Raw genomic sequence first — 18311 nt, forward strand, 5'->3', positions numbered from 1 at the left:
GTTTCTGTTATTGTTGTTGAGTAGTATGAGTTCTATATATTTTTTAGATATTAGCCCCTTAACAAAGGTATTATTTGTAAAAGTCTTCTCCCATTCAGTTGGTTGTCTCTTTATTTTGCCAATGGATTCTTTGCTGGACAGAAGCTTTTTAATTTGATACAGTCCTATTTATTTATTTTTAGCTTTTACATCCCTTGTCTTTGAAGTCAAATTCCTAAAATCCTCTTTGAACCCAAAGTCCGTAAGTTTAGTACCTATGTTTTCTTCTATGCAATTCTTTATTTCAGGTCGTATGTTTAGCTTTTTGATCGATTTTGAGTTAATTTTGGTACATGGTGACAGATAGCAGTATAGTTTCATTCTTTTGCATGTGGCTTTCCACTTCTCCCAGTATCATTTATTGAAGAAGCTGTCTTTTCTCCATTGTATGTTTTTGGCTTCTTTGTCAAAAATTATCTGGAAGGCAGTGTGGAGGCTCCTTAAAAAATTGAGAATAGAATTACCATATGACCCAGCAATCCCTCTCCTGGGTCTATCCCAAAAAACTGAAAACATTTATCCATAAAGATTTATGTGCTCCAATGTTCATTTCAGCTTTATTTACAGTGGCCAAGACATGGAAATAACCAAAGTGTTCTTCGATAGACGAATGGATAAAGAAGTTGTGGTGTGTACTCGCTTGGGCAGCACATATACTAAAAAGCTGTGGTGTATATACACAATGGAATACTATTCTCCCATAAGAAAAGATGAAATAGTACCATTTGTGACAACATGGATGGATCTTGAGATTATAATACTAAGCGAAATAAGTCAGACAGAAAAAGTAGAGAAACGTGTGATTTCACTGATGTGTGGTATATAAAACTGAAAACAACAAAAGAACAAGACAAACAAATGAAGAAATAAAAACTCATAGACACAGACAATAATTTAGTGGTTACCAGAAGGTAAGGGAGTTGGGAGTGTTAGATGGGGGTAAAACAATCCAACATATGGTGATAGAAAGAGAGCTGACTCTGGGTGGTGAACACATGATGTGATATATAGATGATGTAATACAGAACCATACACTTGAAATCTACGTAACTTTACTAACAATTGTCACCCGCAAGAGACTTTAATTAAAAAAAAAAGACAAAAGAACGAAAATTCAAGGGACCTAGAATAGCCAAAACAATCTTGAAAAAAAGAAGTACAAAGTTGAAGGACTCACACTCCTGATCTGTAAATTTAACACAAAACTGTGACAATAAAGACTTGTGATACTGGCATAAGAATGAATGTAATAGAATTTAGACTCCAGAAATAAATCCTGACATATGTAGTCAATTGATTTCTTTTTCAATGAGGGTGCCAAAACAATGGAAACAGATTTGTCTTTTCAATGCATGGGGCTCGGACAACCAGATAGTCACATGTAAAAGAGAAAAATTGGACTCTTATAGCACACCATATACAAAAAGTAACTCAAAATAGATAAAGATCTAAATGTAAGAAGCAAAATTATAAATCTCTTAAAAGATAACATAAAGGAAAATCTCCTTCACCTTAGATTCATCAATGATTTCTTAAATATGAGAACAAAAAGTAAAAGCAAACAGGAGAAAAACCGGCAATTGAACTTCCTCAAAAGTATTTGAGCATCAAAGGACACTGAGACAGAGTTGCCATATGCCCTAGCAATTCTACTCTTAGGTATGTACTCAAGAGAATTGAAAATATATCTCTACCCAAAAGTTATGCATGGAAGTTTATAGCAGCATTATTCATAATAATTTAAACATGTAAACAACACAAATGTCCACCAAGTAATGAATGGATAAACAAAATACAGTCTATGCATACAATGGAATATTATTCAGGCACCGAAAAAAACGAAGTACAACAGAGATGAACCTTGAAAACATTATGGTAAGTGAAAGAAGCCAGAAACAAACGGCCACATATCACATATTTCCCCGACATGACATGCCCAAACTAGGTAAATTTATAGAGACAGAAAGTATATTAGTGGTTTCCAGGGGCTGGAGGGAAAGTCGAACAGGGAGTGACTGAAAATGGGTACAGGGTTTCTTTTTGGAGTGATGAAAATATTGTTAAAATAGAGAGTAGTGTAGGTGGCATAACCTGAATGAATACAATAAATATTGTAAAACATAGTCTAAAGATATTTTTATACCTATACAATATTTAAATTATATATCCTAAATACACTAAAAATAATTAATTCCACACTTTAAAATTAATTTTATAAAATATGAATTATATCTCAATTTTTAAAAATTGTAAACTTCCCAACTTGAAAAAAATAATACCTACAAAAAACAAGAGTCAAAATGACATTAAACTTCTCATTACCAACATAAATACTAGAAGAAAATATAACAATATTTTCAAACTTCTCAGGAAAATAATATTTTGAACAAAAAATTATATACCCATCCAAATTAGGACTCAGCTGTGACAATATTGTATGTATTACAATTTACGTATTTACAAGGACTAGGAAATTTTCATCCATAACCATTTATACAAAGAAACATTCCAGCAAAACAAAACAAAAATGTAAATCTAAGAAAGATAAATATAGTATAAATAAGAAAAAGTTATGAGCAATGCATAGAGAAATATATGATTGAATATAAACATATTTATAGAAAAATTAAAAATAAAATCCTGAGGATATAAAGATATAATGTGAGAGGAAAAGGTACTATTTTAAAACTGAATGCTATATTATTTCAATAAAACATGGGAAGCAACAGAAAAGTACAAATATCTTAAGATGTGGGGGGAGGGATTATACTGATTAATTCTAGACACTGATAAACACTTTTAAATAGCAGGTACAAAGTATGCCTCCAAGGTGTGATGCAGTAGTTTACAGCACAGTACCCCTCCTTATAAATATAGGAAAAGCTGCATAAAATTGTTTTAAAACTGTGTGATAGCATGAGAGAGTTTTAAGGGTAGCCAAGATATGAGGGGCCAAGATCTAGGTGTGTAGAAAGTTTCTGCTCTCCAACTAAGAATCTATGAAGAAGTATCAGTTTCCAGGTGCTAAGGAAATAAAAATTGGAGCTTAAGATCAACAACAGTGAAAGGGACCTGGAAAACACTCCAGAATTTCAGCTAAAATCCCTGAACTATTATACCTTAAAAATTAAAACTAATAAGAAATACAGTAGATCTTAAAGAGACTGAAAAACAGTTTTAAAATCCATGATGTATTTAAAGCAATTATCTCCTACTTTTTCTGCCTACCAGAAGCTATAGGAAATCATTCCTGGAGTAGGATAACATCATCTAGAACTCTGATAAATTTTTAAATATGTGACTTACACAGTAATAAAATGTTATTAATCAAAACAGAACCAAAGGAAAACAATAAGCATTAGAAATACACCAATAGGCTGCCCAGGTATTGGAGATATTAACATAAATTTTAAAATAACTGTAATTAATACATTTAACAAGATAAAAAAGAAAACGAAGAAGTTCACCTGAAGCTAAAGTATTTTAAAAAGGAATCAATTTAATCTTCTATTACTGAAAATACAAGAACTAAAACTAAGAAATCAATACAGAGAGTTCATTAGACACAGCTAAACGGTGGATTGATAATCTGAATTATAGGTTGAAGGTTGATGACTAAAGAGATAAAAGGATATAAAATTCAGAAAACAGTCTTAGAAATAAATGGAACATGCTTAAAAAGTCTAAAAATGGTAATTAGAGTGTCAGGGGAAAAGAGACAGATACAGGCCAGAAGCAATACTTGAAGAGATAATGAATGAGAATTTTCCAAAACTTATGGAAGACTTCAACTCATAGATTTAAGAAACCCAGCAAACCTCAAGCAAGGTAATAAAAAAAGCCATGCTAAGTTTGTTGCAAATATTTAAAAATCAAAGACAAAGAGAAATATTACTGAAGCACAAACAATAAAAGGCTATCTTCAAAGAAGGAATAATCATGCTGAACCTGAGTTCTTCACAAGAAAATAAAAGGAGGGGGGATAATCCAGAAGAAAATAGAATAATTTACTTAAACTTCAGGAAAAAAAATGCCTACCTTAACTCATATACTTTTGAAAATATTTATCAAAAATAAAGGCTGGTTGGCTCAGTTGGTTAGAGAGCACAGTGCTCATAACACCAAAGTCGCGGGTTTGATTCCCACATGGGCCAGGGAGCTGTGCCCTCCACAACCAGATTGAAAACAATGACTTGACTTGGAGCTGATGGGTCCTGGAAAAAACACACTGTTCCCCAATATTCCCCAATAAAAATTATAAATAAATAAATAAATAAATAAATAAATAAATAAATGAAGGCTATAAAGACATTTATAAACAAAATTGGGAAAATTCATTATCAGCAGATCACATTAAAAGACATATTAAAATAAATTTTCATGCACAAGGAATATAACCTTAAATTATTGTAAAAAAACAATGATCAATAGAAAATCCAAAGGTAAATATGTGAAAAACTAATATAAATATTGATGATACAAAATAGTAATAATAATTTGGTGTTTAAATTTTTGGGACTAAAACACATGACAGAAATAGCAACAAATGGAGAGGTCAATAGATTTAAACTGTTCTAAATTTCTTTTATTGTTTTGGAAGTGGCAAATGTACTTATATTGGACATTAATAGTCAAAATTATGATCCATGTTGTTAAGATTAATGTTGTCAATTCTAAGGCAACCACTAAAAAATAGTCAAGAATATGTAACTATCTAGTAGAAAAAAAATGAAATGAAAAAGAAGTCTTGATTAATCTAAAAGAAGATTTGAACAGAAGAACATGTAAGACAAAAAAAAATAGTTAAGCAGTAAATTTAAATGCAAATATGTCAGGAACCACATTTATTTTTTTTTAATTAAAAGTACTGAAATATACACTGACATAAAAGAAATTTCAAATATACACTGTATAGAAAAAAGGAAAAACGGAAAAACAAAAAACCCCAGGTCTTAAATTTAAGGATACAAAAATTTTGTAGTAAAAAGATGAGAAAATATATGCCATGCAAATGTTAACCAAAAGTAAGCTGGTATAGCTATGCTAATATCAAATTAGATTTTAAGGCAAGAAACATTACTAAAAATAAAGACAAACAAAAATAATAATAATAAAAATGTCAATCAACAAGGAAGATAGAAAACTTCTAACTGTCCATGCAACTAATTACATAAGTTTAAAATATTTAAAGTAATGGTTGAAGTAAAAGCAGAGAAATCCTTTATCATAGTGAGATATTTTAACATACTTCTCTAAGTAACTGAACCAAATTGAACAGTATTGGTTCAATTGAACCAGTATTGAACCAAACAAAACCAATTCCATAAGGATACAGAATACCTAAACAACATTATTAATCCAGTCAACTTAAATGAAACATCACACACGGCAAGTGCATTCTACACATAATTTCCAGGTACAGGTGAAATACGTACCAAAATTAAACATATTCAAGGCTGTAAAGCTAGTCTTAGCAAAGTTTAAAAAACTGAAATCACACACAGAATTTATTTGGACTATAATGAAAGCTAGGAACCAATGACAACACAAATAAACTACAAATAAAACAAATATTTTAGAAATCAAGTAATGCATTTCTAAGTAACCTATGAGTCAAATATGAAATGTCAATAAAAACTACAAATATTTTAAGTCGAATGATAATGAAAAGAATACAGGTCATACGTATAAGACAGATAAAACATACTTAGAATAATATATTTTCATTCTCAGGATCTGTTGATTTGCACAAGGTGACTAAATTTATGAAAAGAAGAAATAAATCTTAGCCTCATCTATATCTGGTCTTTTAGTCTCCCTCTGGTTAAAGGAGGTGAAGTAACGGAATATTATGACTTAGGAAACATGTTTTGCTTTGTGTTTTAATCTGAAGAGGGTTTTTGCTATTTTATGCATTCTCAGTGATTATTCTCATTTTTGTCATCATGGCAATTGGGAAGCAGTCTTGTTTGTTTGCTTGCTTTTTTTGGTTTATGAGGTTTTTGTTTGTTTATTTGTTTGTCTTTTGAGAGTTAGCATTCTTTACTAACATACTGGTTTGTTGAGACAATGGATCTGATGACACCACTTCAGTCCTAATTGCTTAAGTGACTGTCCGTGAAGATTTCAACCCCCTGCTCCCAGGAAGGAATACCCAAGGAAGGGAATGCATTTTGCCATTCTCATGGTCCTCACAGTATTTCAGAAGAAAAAAATCCTAACCTTATTCCTCCTAGGCAGTTTCTTCTTGGGCGTGGTGTAAGATTTCATCCTTTTCTTGGCACCGCAAAGTGTGTCTCCACCAAGGACAATGAGGGAGAGGCTTTTTAATGTGAAGTTCACACAGGGTACAGCCAGTTCCCAGGTGCTTGCCAGCAAGACTTGATCTGCTGATCAGGATGAATTTTTTTTTTCCTTATCTTGAACTTCCCTGTTAGCTTCTTGTGAATATTTGTATCCTCCTATAGCTTCATTTGCAGGTGAAGGGAAAGAACATGGGTTTGACCCAGGGGAGCAGAAGGACAGGAAGCAGAAAGCCTTCTAACCAAAGTACAGCGCAAAAGACAACATACCCCAATACTGTGTTTAAAATGTTTTTTGGTCATAAAAACTTTGAAAGTCTGAAAAATATTATTTTACCTGTCCCGGTGGGGGAGGGAGAGTTCCACCCATGCACATACAAGTTTTGCATACAATTTTAAGGCATTTCTAGGAATGTCTAGTGTCAATTTGTCAACACTGATTTCAGACCCGTGGCTTTAACACTTGCAAAAAGAAAGAATAAAATTATGAAAATTAAAACTAGCATGGGAAAGTGAATAGAAATGCATATTTTTTTAAGTATACCAACCCACTTAAAAGCTTAGATTTTTCAGTGTCTTCCCTGACTCAACACTCATAAGGTTAAAACCATGTATTGTTCCCCTGCCACTTAAAGAACCGTCATCAACCATGTCTTTTATTTTTCCAGGTAGCATATCCACTGAAGCAAGACAGTGAAAAGAGGAAAAAAAAAAAAAAGAAAGAAATTTCAGCACATTGAAGATCATGAGCTTGATAAAGCTGTTTTCCTAGCCAGACAAAGTGTGAAATTCCTTTCATGGTTTTTAGTGTAAGTAATTTGATCAGATCACCATTCAGCATGTCACCCAGAGCTGCTCCATTATTCTGAGTGCTTCCCTGAAAATGTTTCGTCCCATCCAACTTCTCCACTGATGGAACAAGAAGATTAACAGGCTTAGGTGTCTCTCATTTGTTCCTTTTTTATTTGACAAAACTCTATTAGTTCACCTATTGGGAAAATCTCAGTGTTAGATTTTTTTTTTCAAATATGTTTTATTTTATTGTTGCTCTTTTGATAGTTTCAGGTTTTTCCTACCCAAAATATCTCTGTAAAAGTCTATATACCTTTATAATATAAAAGTTTATCTTTTAAACTTTCTCCATCTCTAAACTTGGTTAATGCTCAAGAAGCTGCCTTTTTGACTGCATTTATTAGCATCTACTTCCATTCCCTGATCAGGGGTGTCCAAACTTTTTACAACATTTTTTACCAAGGGCCATATGAGATAAAATACACAAACAGCCGGGCCACTCACTCGAGGTGAAGTACATATTGCCTCACCTGGTTTATTTAAGTAAACTAAATATATTTTTGGAATTTGCTGCGGGCCAATTAAAAATGGATTGCGGGCCGCAGTTGGCCCACGGGCCACAGTTTGGATACCCCTGCCTTACATGGTAAATAATGGACATTAGGATTATGACCTCTGAAGGTGTATCCTTAATTAACAAAATATATTTTCCTCTGGATTTTCCACTTCAAGTCCAAATTAATTCTTTCTGTACTGTTCAGTTAAGCTATTGATCTGGAGAGAAGAGAGGAATATAGAGAGAAAGGGAAGAAAAAAACAACACAAAAACAAAAGGATTAGTTAAGTACCTGCAGTGTTTCAAGGGATATGTGAGAAATGTCATTTTTCTCTCATTTCATCCTGGTGTCATCTCGGATACAGGATTTATAATCCTAATGGTGTCTACTTTCACTAGCCTATTAGTGAACTAATAACTATTGCTCAGATTCAGATGACTCATAGCCCAGCTTCATTACCCTAGTACTCATACCTTCCTCCTTTACCCCTCCCCTCAGTGCTGGCAGCTTGCAGGCATAAGGCATCCTAAGTAACTCAGCTCCAGCCATGCAGAGTTGACCACCCTCTCCACCCGATCTGAGGACGAAATCTGAATCTGCTTCAGCCGCCGGGACCTTCTAGGAGAATGAGACTTCCCACTTAGGATTCTGACTCCTGCTTCCAAAGCTGTAAAGTACCCTGAAAGCATCGCATTATTAGCCTTCACTGTGTCACTCCTAAACCCTCCCTCATCTCTGTCCTTTGCATTTATCTTCCAAACATGAACTTTTTTTTGAAAATGAAAGAGTGCATTATTAATGATTAAGGAAGACATCGGGCATAAGTTGAGACTGCCCCACGCAAACCAGGACCTATGGTTTTCCAGGAGCCATACTGCTTCTCCACTAGTGTAAAAATAGGTTTCATGAAAAGTTTTTACTTCCTTCCTTCCTTTTCCTTTGGGTTGAATGTGTTGTTCCTTTTCTAAAATCAAAAGTTACACAATTTGCTCAATGGTTTGCCTTTCTTCTTCTATAATTAAAAATTTAATGCTATAAACATGCATGTTTAAATATATAACATTATTATTTTTGAAAGTCTTTCTATACTGTCCTCATGTGTTGTTAATTATTATGAATAGCCAACAAGTTCTTGAGAAATATGACCATTCTAATTTGAGGAAAAAAGATTCTAGATATGTGTATTGTTAAATTTTTCACTATATTGAAGTCAATCACATAATTAATGAGAGGGTTGTTAACAATATTTCACTAGAATTAAGCATTTATCAAATTTTCCTTGTAATATTTTCATTATTTTAACCTTAACTATTTTGTGGCTGTGACATTAGGTGCTCATCAATTTAGAACAGTTTTATTTTTTTTCCCCAGTGAATTGAATGGTTATACTGAATTTCTTCATCTCTAATAATGGTTTTTACCTTTAAGACTTTTTTGTCTGACATATAGGTACACCATATTTCTTTTGATTGATAACTGCTAGTATATATATTTTTCTGTGTCCTTAGTTTTAATGTGTATCATGCAAAGAATATATAAGTGGATATGTCTATATAATCTAGACAACTCTACCTTACAACTTATGTGTTAAGCCATACGTTGTGTTATGGATATACTTTTAACTGTGTTTGTGATCATATTTTGGGTTATTTTTCTGATTGTGCTACATTCTCTGAATTTATTTTTTTCCTCTCCTATGTTCTTTTGGGTTATTTTAATTCCACTTTTCTCACAAGTTGTGAAATCATTCAATCTGTATTAACATGCATTCTTCTCTAAATTATAAAGGTATTGTCTTTCTCTTCATCCTGATCCATGCAATTACCTTTGAACATTACCTCCTCCCCATTTTACATATCATGCCGTTCTCTTCTTTTTTTTTTCAAATACACCATTATTTTATTGTTTTATATAGTCATGTTTGTTTGAATTTCTTCACATCTAATAATTTATTTGCTTAATATTGTTTTTCATCCTAAAGTATCTTCTTTAGAAATTTCTTTAGAATCATTTTATATTTCTCTGAAGATGTCTATATTTCAGCAGCATCTCTTGAATTTTACACTCGTGGGTTTATAATCCTACTTTGACTGTTGTTTTCTCTCACCACTTTGAAGATATAATTATACTATGTTATTGCTTCTACTGTTGTGGTGGGAAGGCTGCTCTAATTCTAATTGTCATTCCTTTGTAAATAATTTGTCTTCGTAACTTCTTTCAAATTTTTTACTGTCTTGGATGTTTTGCAGTTTTACTATGATGTATGTAGGAATGGATGTCTTTCTTACTCCAATGTAGGATTTAGTAGATCTGAAGATTGATAACTTTAATTATGGATAAATTATACCCACTAAATTTACAAATTCTGAATCAGGTGACCTAAGATGAGTTGGGGCTAACTTCTAAAATAGTCAAAGATAAATTTCTAGGAACAAGGGCTGAAAAGAGGAGGGACAATGAGAAATTTTTGAACTTTTCTGGGGAACTCGTTTGGACTGAGAACTTTTGAACTGCCTCAGATGCCTCCAGCGTGAATTTCCCTCCCTTCTTCCCAATAGCAGATTGAGACTAGCTTATAATCAGTTTTAAATTACAAACACAGACGGAAATTTCCCAACACCTAGTTTGACTTGTTGAGTACTCAGCCAACAAATCTTTAACAAGATTAGTAAGGTGCCATGTAAAACAAAATTTAAAAGTGTCCATCCAAGACCTTTTGAAATTTAAGTTTATTATAAGTTTTTCCAACCCTGAAGGAGAACCTCAGCCAGGCTGGTAGATTCTATAATGAGTGCATTTGGGGGGAAATGGTTACTTGATAAATCAATCTATTGAATTTAGTGGTGGAGGTCTAGAAACCAGTTCTTCAAATAAAGATCAACAATTACCATTTTTATATGTAGCAATTACTTTATGGGTGGGGCCTCTTTAGAGTCTGCTATAATATAATATTGATTTAAATATTTTAAGCAGAGAAAAAATAACTTTGAAAATATGATTTGCTTCTTTTGGAACTTTATTAACTCCACAGGCATGTAGACCCAAGATTTACTTCATTTTACTTTCAGAAAGGTCAGTCACCTTCTATACCAAGATTATAGTCTGTTATTTCATTCACTAAATCAACCAGATTTTACACCTGAGATTTATTTGCTATTTGTCCTGCACTAAAACTGCTTCACTCTCAAAATCAAAGATTTTATTGTGTCATTAGTTTTTATTATTTAAATATCTTGTATAAGTCTTCCCATGAAAACAGCTCATCACCAGGAAGACTTCCAATCCATTAACCTTTCCATTATATCTTCTTTTCTTTTCTTCTTTATGATTTCTTTTCTTCTGGAATTCATGGCCTTCTATTATAATTAACTTCTTATAAACACACTCACTCTTTGTTTTTTTCCCTTAATCTCAGTCACTCGCAAAATAAGAAGTAGCCATTAATCTAATGATCACCTGACTTCTCTATGTCCACACTCATACAGCTGAAAATTGCTGAATAAAATCACACAAAATGTGACTCAACACTAGTCAAGGGTCCAGATTCATTCCTCAATAGCATTAATAAAATCACCTTCTTCCCATCTCTTTGATATATCCTTGGTATTTAGAAAAGTGTGCATGTTTTGTTCTACTGGTTATCTTTATAACCCTGCTTCAATAATTACTTATCTGTGATGAAACTTACTCCACTCCTTGGAAAGACTGTCTCATGTTTTTTTTTCTCACTCCCAAAATTCTACATTTCCTTGTTTCTGCTGAGCACATTCCTAGTACTTCACTGAGACAATCCTTAGACAGTATCTGATCTTACTAGTTTCTACTTTGTTAACCCAGACCTTATTTCTTTCCTCTTGTAAAAATAGAGAAAGTATCCTATTTCTTAGCCAATGAAGAATCTTCCCATCTTCGCCTTTCAAAGACTCTCTTAGACTACTTCTGAGTACTCAGAAGTAGTTACTGAATCGTGTTTTTTTTCACACAAGCTCTACTATCTACCATAAATAAAATAAAGGGGAAAAGGAAGAAACCTTGATTTTTTTTGTTTGTTCCAGATTCTCTCACATTTCTCTGCACCTCTTAAGGGCCATGTGTTTATATCGCCTACTCATTATATCTGATCAACAATTTCCACTTATTATTCTGTTCATTTCAATGGGCCTTTCTCCCTTACTACTCCACTGAAATGGATTGTACCAAGGTCATCAGTTACCTATATGTTACTAAATTCAATAACCATTTCTCATTCAGCTACATACAAGTAGAAACTGAAACAGCTGACTACTCCTTAGTTCCTGAAAGGTTTTCTCTGTACTATCTGTTATGGACTAAATATATGTACCCACCCAAAATTAATATGTTGAAGACCTAACCCCTAGTGTATTTAGAGATGGAGTCTCTAAGGAAGTAATTAAGGTTAAATGAGATCATAAGGGTGGGGCCTTAATCCGATAGGGTTATGGTCCATATAAGAAGATACGCCAGATCGATCTCTCTCTCTCTCTCTCTCTCTCTCTCTCTCTCTCTCTCTCTCTCTCTCTCTCTCTCCCCCGCCCCCCACATGTGCTCCGTGGAAAGGCCATGAGAGGACAAAGTAGGCCTCTGGGGACAGAAAGAGAGCCCTCACCAAACACTGACCATACTGGCATCTTGATTTTGGACTTCCAGCTTTTAAAACTGTGAGAAAATAAATTTCTGTTGTTAAGCCACACAGTCTGTGGTACTTTGCAATGGCAGCTATACAGGATTAAGACACCATGTTCTCCAGACTTTCTTCCAACTCTTTCACTGCTCCTTTACAATTCCAGCTTGCCTACCCTAATATCAATATGGGATTTTCTTATAGATAAATCTTTTTTTTCTTTCTTTGTATTCGCGACTAAAGCAACCTCAAGCTTGTCCGTGGTTTTCACTACTATCTGAAGGCTGATAACTCCCATGATTTAATTTCTAGTTAAATTTCTTCTAAAATTTCCTACCCAACTGATTACTGACTGAGAAAAGAAAATGTTGAAAGATCTCACTGGCTCCTAAAGCTTCTGCCCAGAAGGGACACACTCATATTCACATTCCCATTTGATTTATCAAGGCAAATCACCTGCCTATGTGTGAGTTATGTATGTGTCTGGAAGAAGAGAGAGGATCCTTCTGCCGCTCCTGGTGCTGCTTGTGTGCTCCTTCGGTGCGGACCTGGTACCTCTTTTGTGAAGAGGCAGCTGAGGAGACTCCAGCGCTCGCCATGGCCGACGAAAAGCCCAAGGAAGGAGTCAAGACTGAAAACAACGATCATATTAATTTGAAGGTGGCGGGGCAGGATGGTTCTGTGGTGCAATTTAAGATTAAGAGGCATACACCACTTAGTAAACTAATGAAAGCGTATTGTGAACGACAGGGTTTGTCAATGAGGCAGATAAGATTCCGATTTGACGGGCAGCCAATCAATGAAACAGACACACCTGCACAGTTGGAAATGGAGGATGAAGATACAATTGATGTGTTTCAGCAGCAGACAGAAGGTGTCTACTAAAAAGGGAACTTGCTACTTTACTCCAGAACTCTGCTCCTCCAGACCAAGACAGTCTCAATTAGAAAACCACAGTTTGGTTCCACCACATCCTGACTACTACAGTATAGTTTTCTCTATTCTTTCATTTTCCCCTTCCCCATTCCTTTATTGTACATAAAGTAACGGATGTATGTGCACAGCATTTGCTTTTTTTTTTTTTTGCTTTTTTTTTAACTAAATGGCCAATGGTATGTTTTTATCGACATCAAATGGAGATGGGATGGGGAAAAATACTGGCTCTGTGAAAATACCCCCTTTCTCCATTAGTGGCATGCTCATTCAGCTCTTATCTTTATATTCCAGTAAGTTATTTTGCTCTCACTGTTTAACAAAAAGAGAACAACATAAAAATCCTTGCATACCTTGTTCGATTGGAGAATTTTAATGTTTTTCATTTATCATTGTAAAACCAAGGACAGTTTTATAACTTTTTTGTACATAGCTGTTACATGTAGGACAATCTGTCTTTAAGTAGGGATAAATTACTCTAAAAGAAATGAATCCTAGATAGTTTTCCCTTCAAGTCAAGCGTCTTGTTGTTTAAATAAACTTCTTGTTAAAAAAAAAAAAAAGAGAGGATCAAATTTTGTGATCATCACCAATGACTACTATAACCCAAAACCTGTTTCTCCTCCACACAGCTAAGATCTCTTCTATACCTCAGCACTTACACCACTATTCACTCAGTGCCAAAAGTTTGTTGACACACTCGACTCCCTCCTTTTCCTCATCCTCCATATGCAATCTTTAGTTAGTCCTATATGTCCGTCCTTCTACAAATATCTAGAATGCATTTTTTGCCATATCTATGCCACAACCTAGTCCAGATCACTGCCACCTCTTATCTGAACTAATACACCACTATAAACTGAACCTCCCACCTCCTCTCTTTCTTTCTCTTGATCTGCATTTTCTGCTTTGCCCTTCTTCAATCCATTTCCCACATTTCAGGTAGAAGGATATACTGGATGTGAGAAAAGAAAGCCATGTCAGTAGCTCCCATCACCATCTCCCAACATGTCCTGAACCACTTTTCTCATTCACTATTCTTCAACCAGGCCTTGCTTTTCACATGCTTTGCCATCTTCCTGGCATGCTCACTTCTGACGGTTCACATGGCTGTATCTTTCTCATCTTTGACTACCAGCTTAAATGTTATTCTCTCAGGCAGGATTTTCCCAGTAACTTTATTTTGGCAGTGACACATACTTACTCCTCCCCAACTTTATTTCTAATACAGAACACTATTCCTGATATTTTAGTAAATTTGAATTTTATTTAATAAGCATAATAAAATGTATTTATATTTGCTTATCTGTTATTTTTCCTCCCTGAGTTGACAGGATATCTCCTTCTTGTTTTTAGTTCATCCCTTAGCAGAGTGTCTTAATAAATGTTTGTTCAGTTAATAAATGGCAAACATCAAGCTTGCAAAGCGCAAGCCAATATTTGCTTGAGCAAAAGGCAGACTTTAAATATGTTCTTCTGCTTATCTTACTACTTTGCTCATGGTATATGTTCAGTGAGTAGAACATCTCTTGCCTACAATACGTACACAACAAATACTTGTTGAATCAGTGAATGACTGAATGTGGTAAGATGTATCAGAAACAAATAGCAGATTATTTGCAGTTTTTATTGGCCTTCCCTTAGCCTTTGGCTTTGTGCATGAGAATCATTTATGAATAACACTATGTGTTTTTAGCCTAGACCCTGGTAACTGACACCTGAACATCATGTTATGCTTAACTCCTTGCTGAAAGTCCAGACTATAGTAACCTTCTTGCAGAGATGTTAAAATTTACAACTGAAGAACTTGAGATGATATTCTGACTTCTTTATTTTAAACTTGATTCATTATCTGATACTACTTTTGAATGTTTATAAACTGTTCCTGCTTCAAAGAAAATAAAACTGTTATATTCAGTTCATATTTGTTACGTTTTTTTATTATTTATAATCAGCGTTGTTAGAGCATATAACTAATTCTGCTACCTAAATAATTACAAATAAAAATTATTAAACAGCAAATATTCTAGCAATAAAATCCCAGGATGACATTCCCTATTTCAGGCAGATCGTAAATAATGATTCTATTTAACAAGATAACATTTTGTTACTTTAATGTTAATTTTTCAACCATTTGCTACAAAGTAACATTGAGATATTTAATGGGACATTGAGGAATATCAATTTACATGTGCCTTAAAGTATTTTTAAGCTAATCTATTTTATCTATGCCATAAAGACTAAAATCTTCAGACTTCTGACATCTATTTACCTATTCAATAGAACAAACTTAAAATAATCAATTTAAGCAAGATCTTGACCTAGTCAAATTAGTTAAGATAATCTCAAACAAATAAGGGATAATTTTCTAACTAAACTTGTGCCCTTGGTTAGTTCCTCAGCTTCAGTGAAGACACAGAAACTATGCTTATGCCCCATTTCCTGCCAAGGCAGCATGGAACTGTATACATGTGACCTATGAACCTTCAGAATTCAGTCGAGAAATTTTTTTATTCAAGACAGTTTTCTCAGAGGACATCTGGTCCACCCATTCTTCCAGGTTTCTGTTTTGTTTGTTTTGTTTTTAAATGAAAATGGCAGTGGATCAACAATGGATCAGCAAAGATCTTTGAACATCACTGACACCATAACAGCCCTCTGCAGAATTTCTCTTGAGTTAGAATACTATGACCTCATCAGTCTATATTGAGGTCCACTAAAAGAAGATCCCAGTTAAGCACAGTGATAAATCAAATAGGAACTTGGTGTCAAGATTGATGTTAATTGCATCACAATGTTTTATTATTTTTTTAATGAAAAAAAAAAATCCAGGGGGTATTTCTATAATTTTAAAGATCTTGAGAAAAAAAATTTTTTTTTAATGTTTTGATTTGTTTTTCTGTCTTCTTTTGCCTCATTGTCAAGCTATGTTTCTGTTTCTTTGTCACATATAAGCCATTATAAATATTTTCTGGAATAAGAATACGTACACACAGATACACATATATCTATACATATATGCATGCATATATACTATACTATACTATACATATATATAAAATATATGACTAACCCCTCTAGCAACCTTCTATAATTCTATAATCAGGTATTGGTCTTTTTTGAGGACAGTGTCCTAACCAAAGAAATAAATGTTCAGTAATGCAATTTTACTCTAGTGGAAAGCATGGAGAGATATTAGTGAGTAGAAAGAAAAATATCCAAGTAATACCCAAATTACCTATCCCATCTAATCACTGGACCATTCTAAAGTACACTCAACTTTAAAAATCAATTTCAATCCAGATTTAAGGCAGAAAATTGAAGCTTAGCCTTCTCACTTTGATTCTTTTATTGACTCTTCTTGGGCCATCATTAAGCTCGTTAGTACCCTTCCTTTCCCATATTGCTTCCTCCTTTATCTCAACCTAATAGGCAAGAACAGACCATCACAGAGATTTCCTGCATTTAAAAATTAATCTATTCTCAAGATGTTAGAGTATATAAATGTTGTGCTCACTTCCTTTCAGGACAACATCAACTACAACTAAACCACAGAATGACCATTATTGAGAATTGCCTGAAGCCTAGCTGAACCAAAGCCCTACAACTAAGGACATACAAAGGAAGCCACTTCAAAACTGGGAGAAGGGGTAGAGACATGAACTGGGCTGATCCCTGACCCACATGTGACCATTAAAATCAGGAGGGATATCTCACCTGCACAAGACGCTGCCTGAAGTTGTGAGGGGTCACAGCCATCCCCAGCCCAAGGTCCCAGTGCTAAAGAGAGAAGTCTCCACAACCTTGGGCTATGAAAACCAGCAGATATTATGGCTGAGTGAGAGAGAGAGAAGCTACATTTCCAGGTGCTCCTCTTAAAGGGACCCCACAGGTACTTACTCACTAATGGGATCACTGGTTCTGACCTCCAACACTGGGATAGCAGCTCAAAAGGCACCAGGGACACACAAGGAGGAAATGAATTGTCTAGCCTCGGGGTAATACTTGGAGGGACAGCTTTCTCTTGAATGGATACACTGGGAGAAGCCATTGTTTTTTGTTGTTGTTGAGCCCTCCACCTCCCTGCATGCAGACACAGGTGGCTGCCCTATCTGAATCTCCATCAATCTCTCACCCTACTAATTCCCTGAGACCATACCCCACCAAACTTTTGGGCATACCTAAGCAACTTCCAGTGTCTTTTGCATATAAATAGCCTGCCTTAGCTCATGATGAGGACTTTCATAAAAATCTCTCAAAAGTTCATAAAACCTAAATAGAAGCATCTGGCTTTGGAATGTCCCATACCTCTGGCTGAGCAGCCCTAAGCCCAGCACTAGTAACAGCCAGCCTTGGTTTGCAGCTTGGCCTCTTAAGGCACCTCCAAGCACAGTGCAGGCAGTGGCCATCTCTGGAATGCTTTGTGTCTCATGCCGAGGGCCCCAGGCTGGGCACAGTCTGCTGCTGAACTTGGCCTGCAGTGGTTCCCCTCCTAAGAGACCCCAGGGCTGGTAGGCCCAGTGGCCAGATTTGGACTGGGCCTGAAAATCACCCAGCCACCTCCAAAGACAACACAACCAAAGGGCAGACTGGGCAGGTACTATAGACCTACTGAGGCAGATCTGCTCTGTAGGGTCTGAAGCATAACTTCTTCACTGTAGTCATGGCCAGCACTTCCAACCAATTAGCCGGAGGGTCAATCCCTTCCATTGACATGCAAACAGCAATCAAGTCTCAATTACAATAGGAAGGCACACACAACCCACACAAGGGACACACCTGCAGCACCCAGTTAAGGTGACCAGGGAAAATGCACCACTGGATCTCACAGGACATCTGCTACATAAGGCCATTCTACTAAGACCAGGAGTCATAGCAGCCCTACATGGAAACAAATACAGGGAGGCAGAAAATAGGGATAATAAGAAACATTTCTCAAATAAAAGGATGGAACAAAGCTCCAGAAAAAGAACTAAGCAAGGTGGAGACAAGCAATCTACTTGATGCAGAGTGCAAAACACTGGTTATAAGGATGTACAGTGATCT

At 35.0% G+C, this 18311-nt stretch overlaps 1 protein-coding gene and 1 long non-coding RNA gene across 2 annotated transcripts in view; one reads left to right on the forward strand and one right to left on the reverse strand.

Annotated features, from left to right (window-relative positions):
* Nucleotides 1-18311, reverse strand: part of LOC308497055 — a 322003-nt gene that overhangs the window by 293123 nt on the left and 10569 nt on the right. The gene's annotated exons all lie outside the window — the stretch shown is intronic.
* On the forward strand, nt 12842-13360 carry LOC308497054 (small ubiquitin-related modifier 2-like). Its single transcript, XM_081047117.1, has one exon. The coding sequence runs from the start codon at nt 12930-12932 to the stop codon at nt 13215-13217; it is 288 nt and encodes a 95-aa protein (XP_080903243.1). The 5' UTR covers nt 12842-12929; the 3' UTR covers nt 13218-13360.

The sequence above is a fragment of the Rhinolophus hipposideros genome (genome assembly GCF_964194185.1).
Source record: "Rhinolophus hipposideros genome assembly, chromosome: 4".
In the NCBI taxonomy this organism is placed as follows: Eukaryota; Metazoa; Chordata; class Mammalia; order Chiroptera; family Rhinolophidae; genus Rhinolophus; species Rhinolophus hipposideros.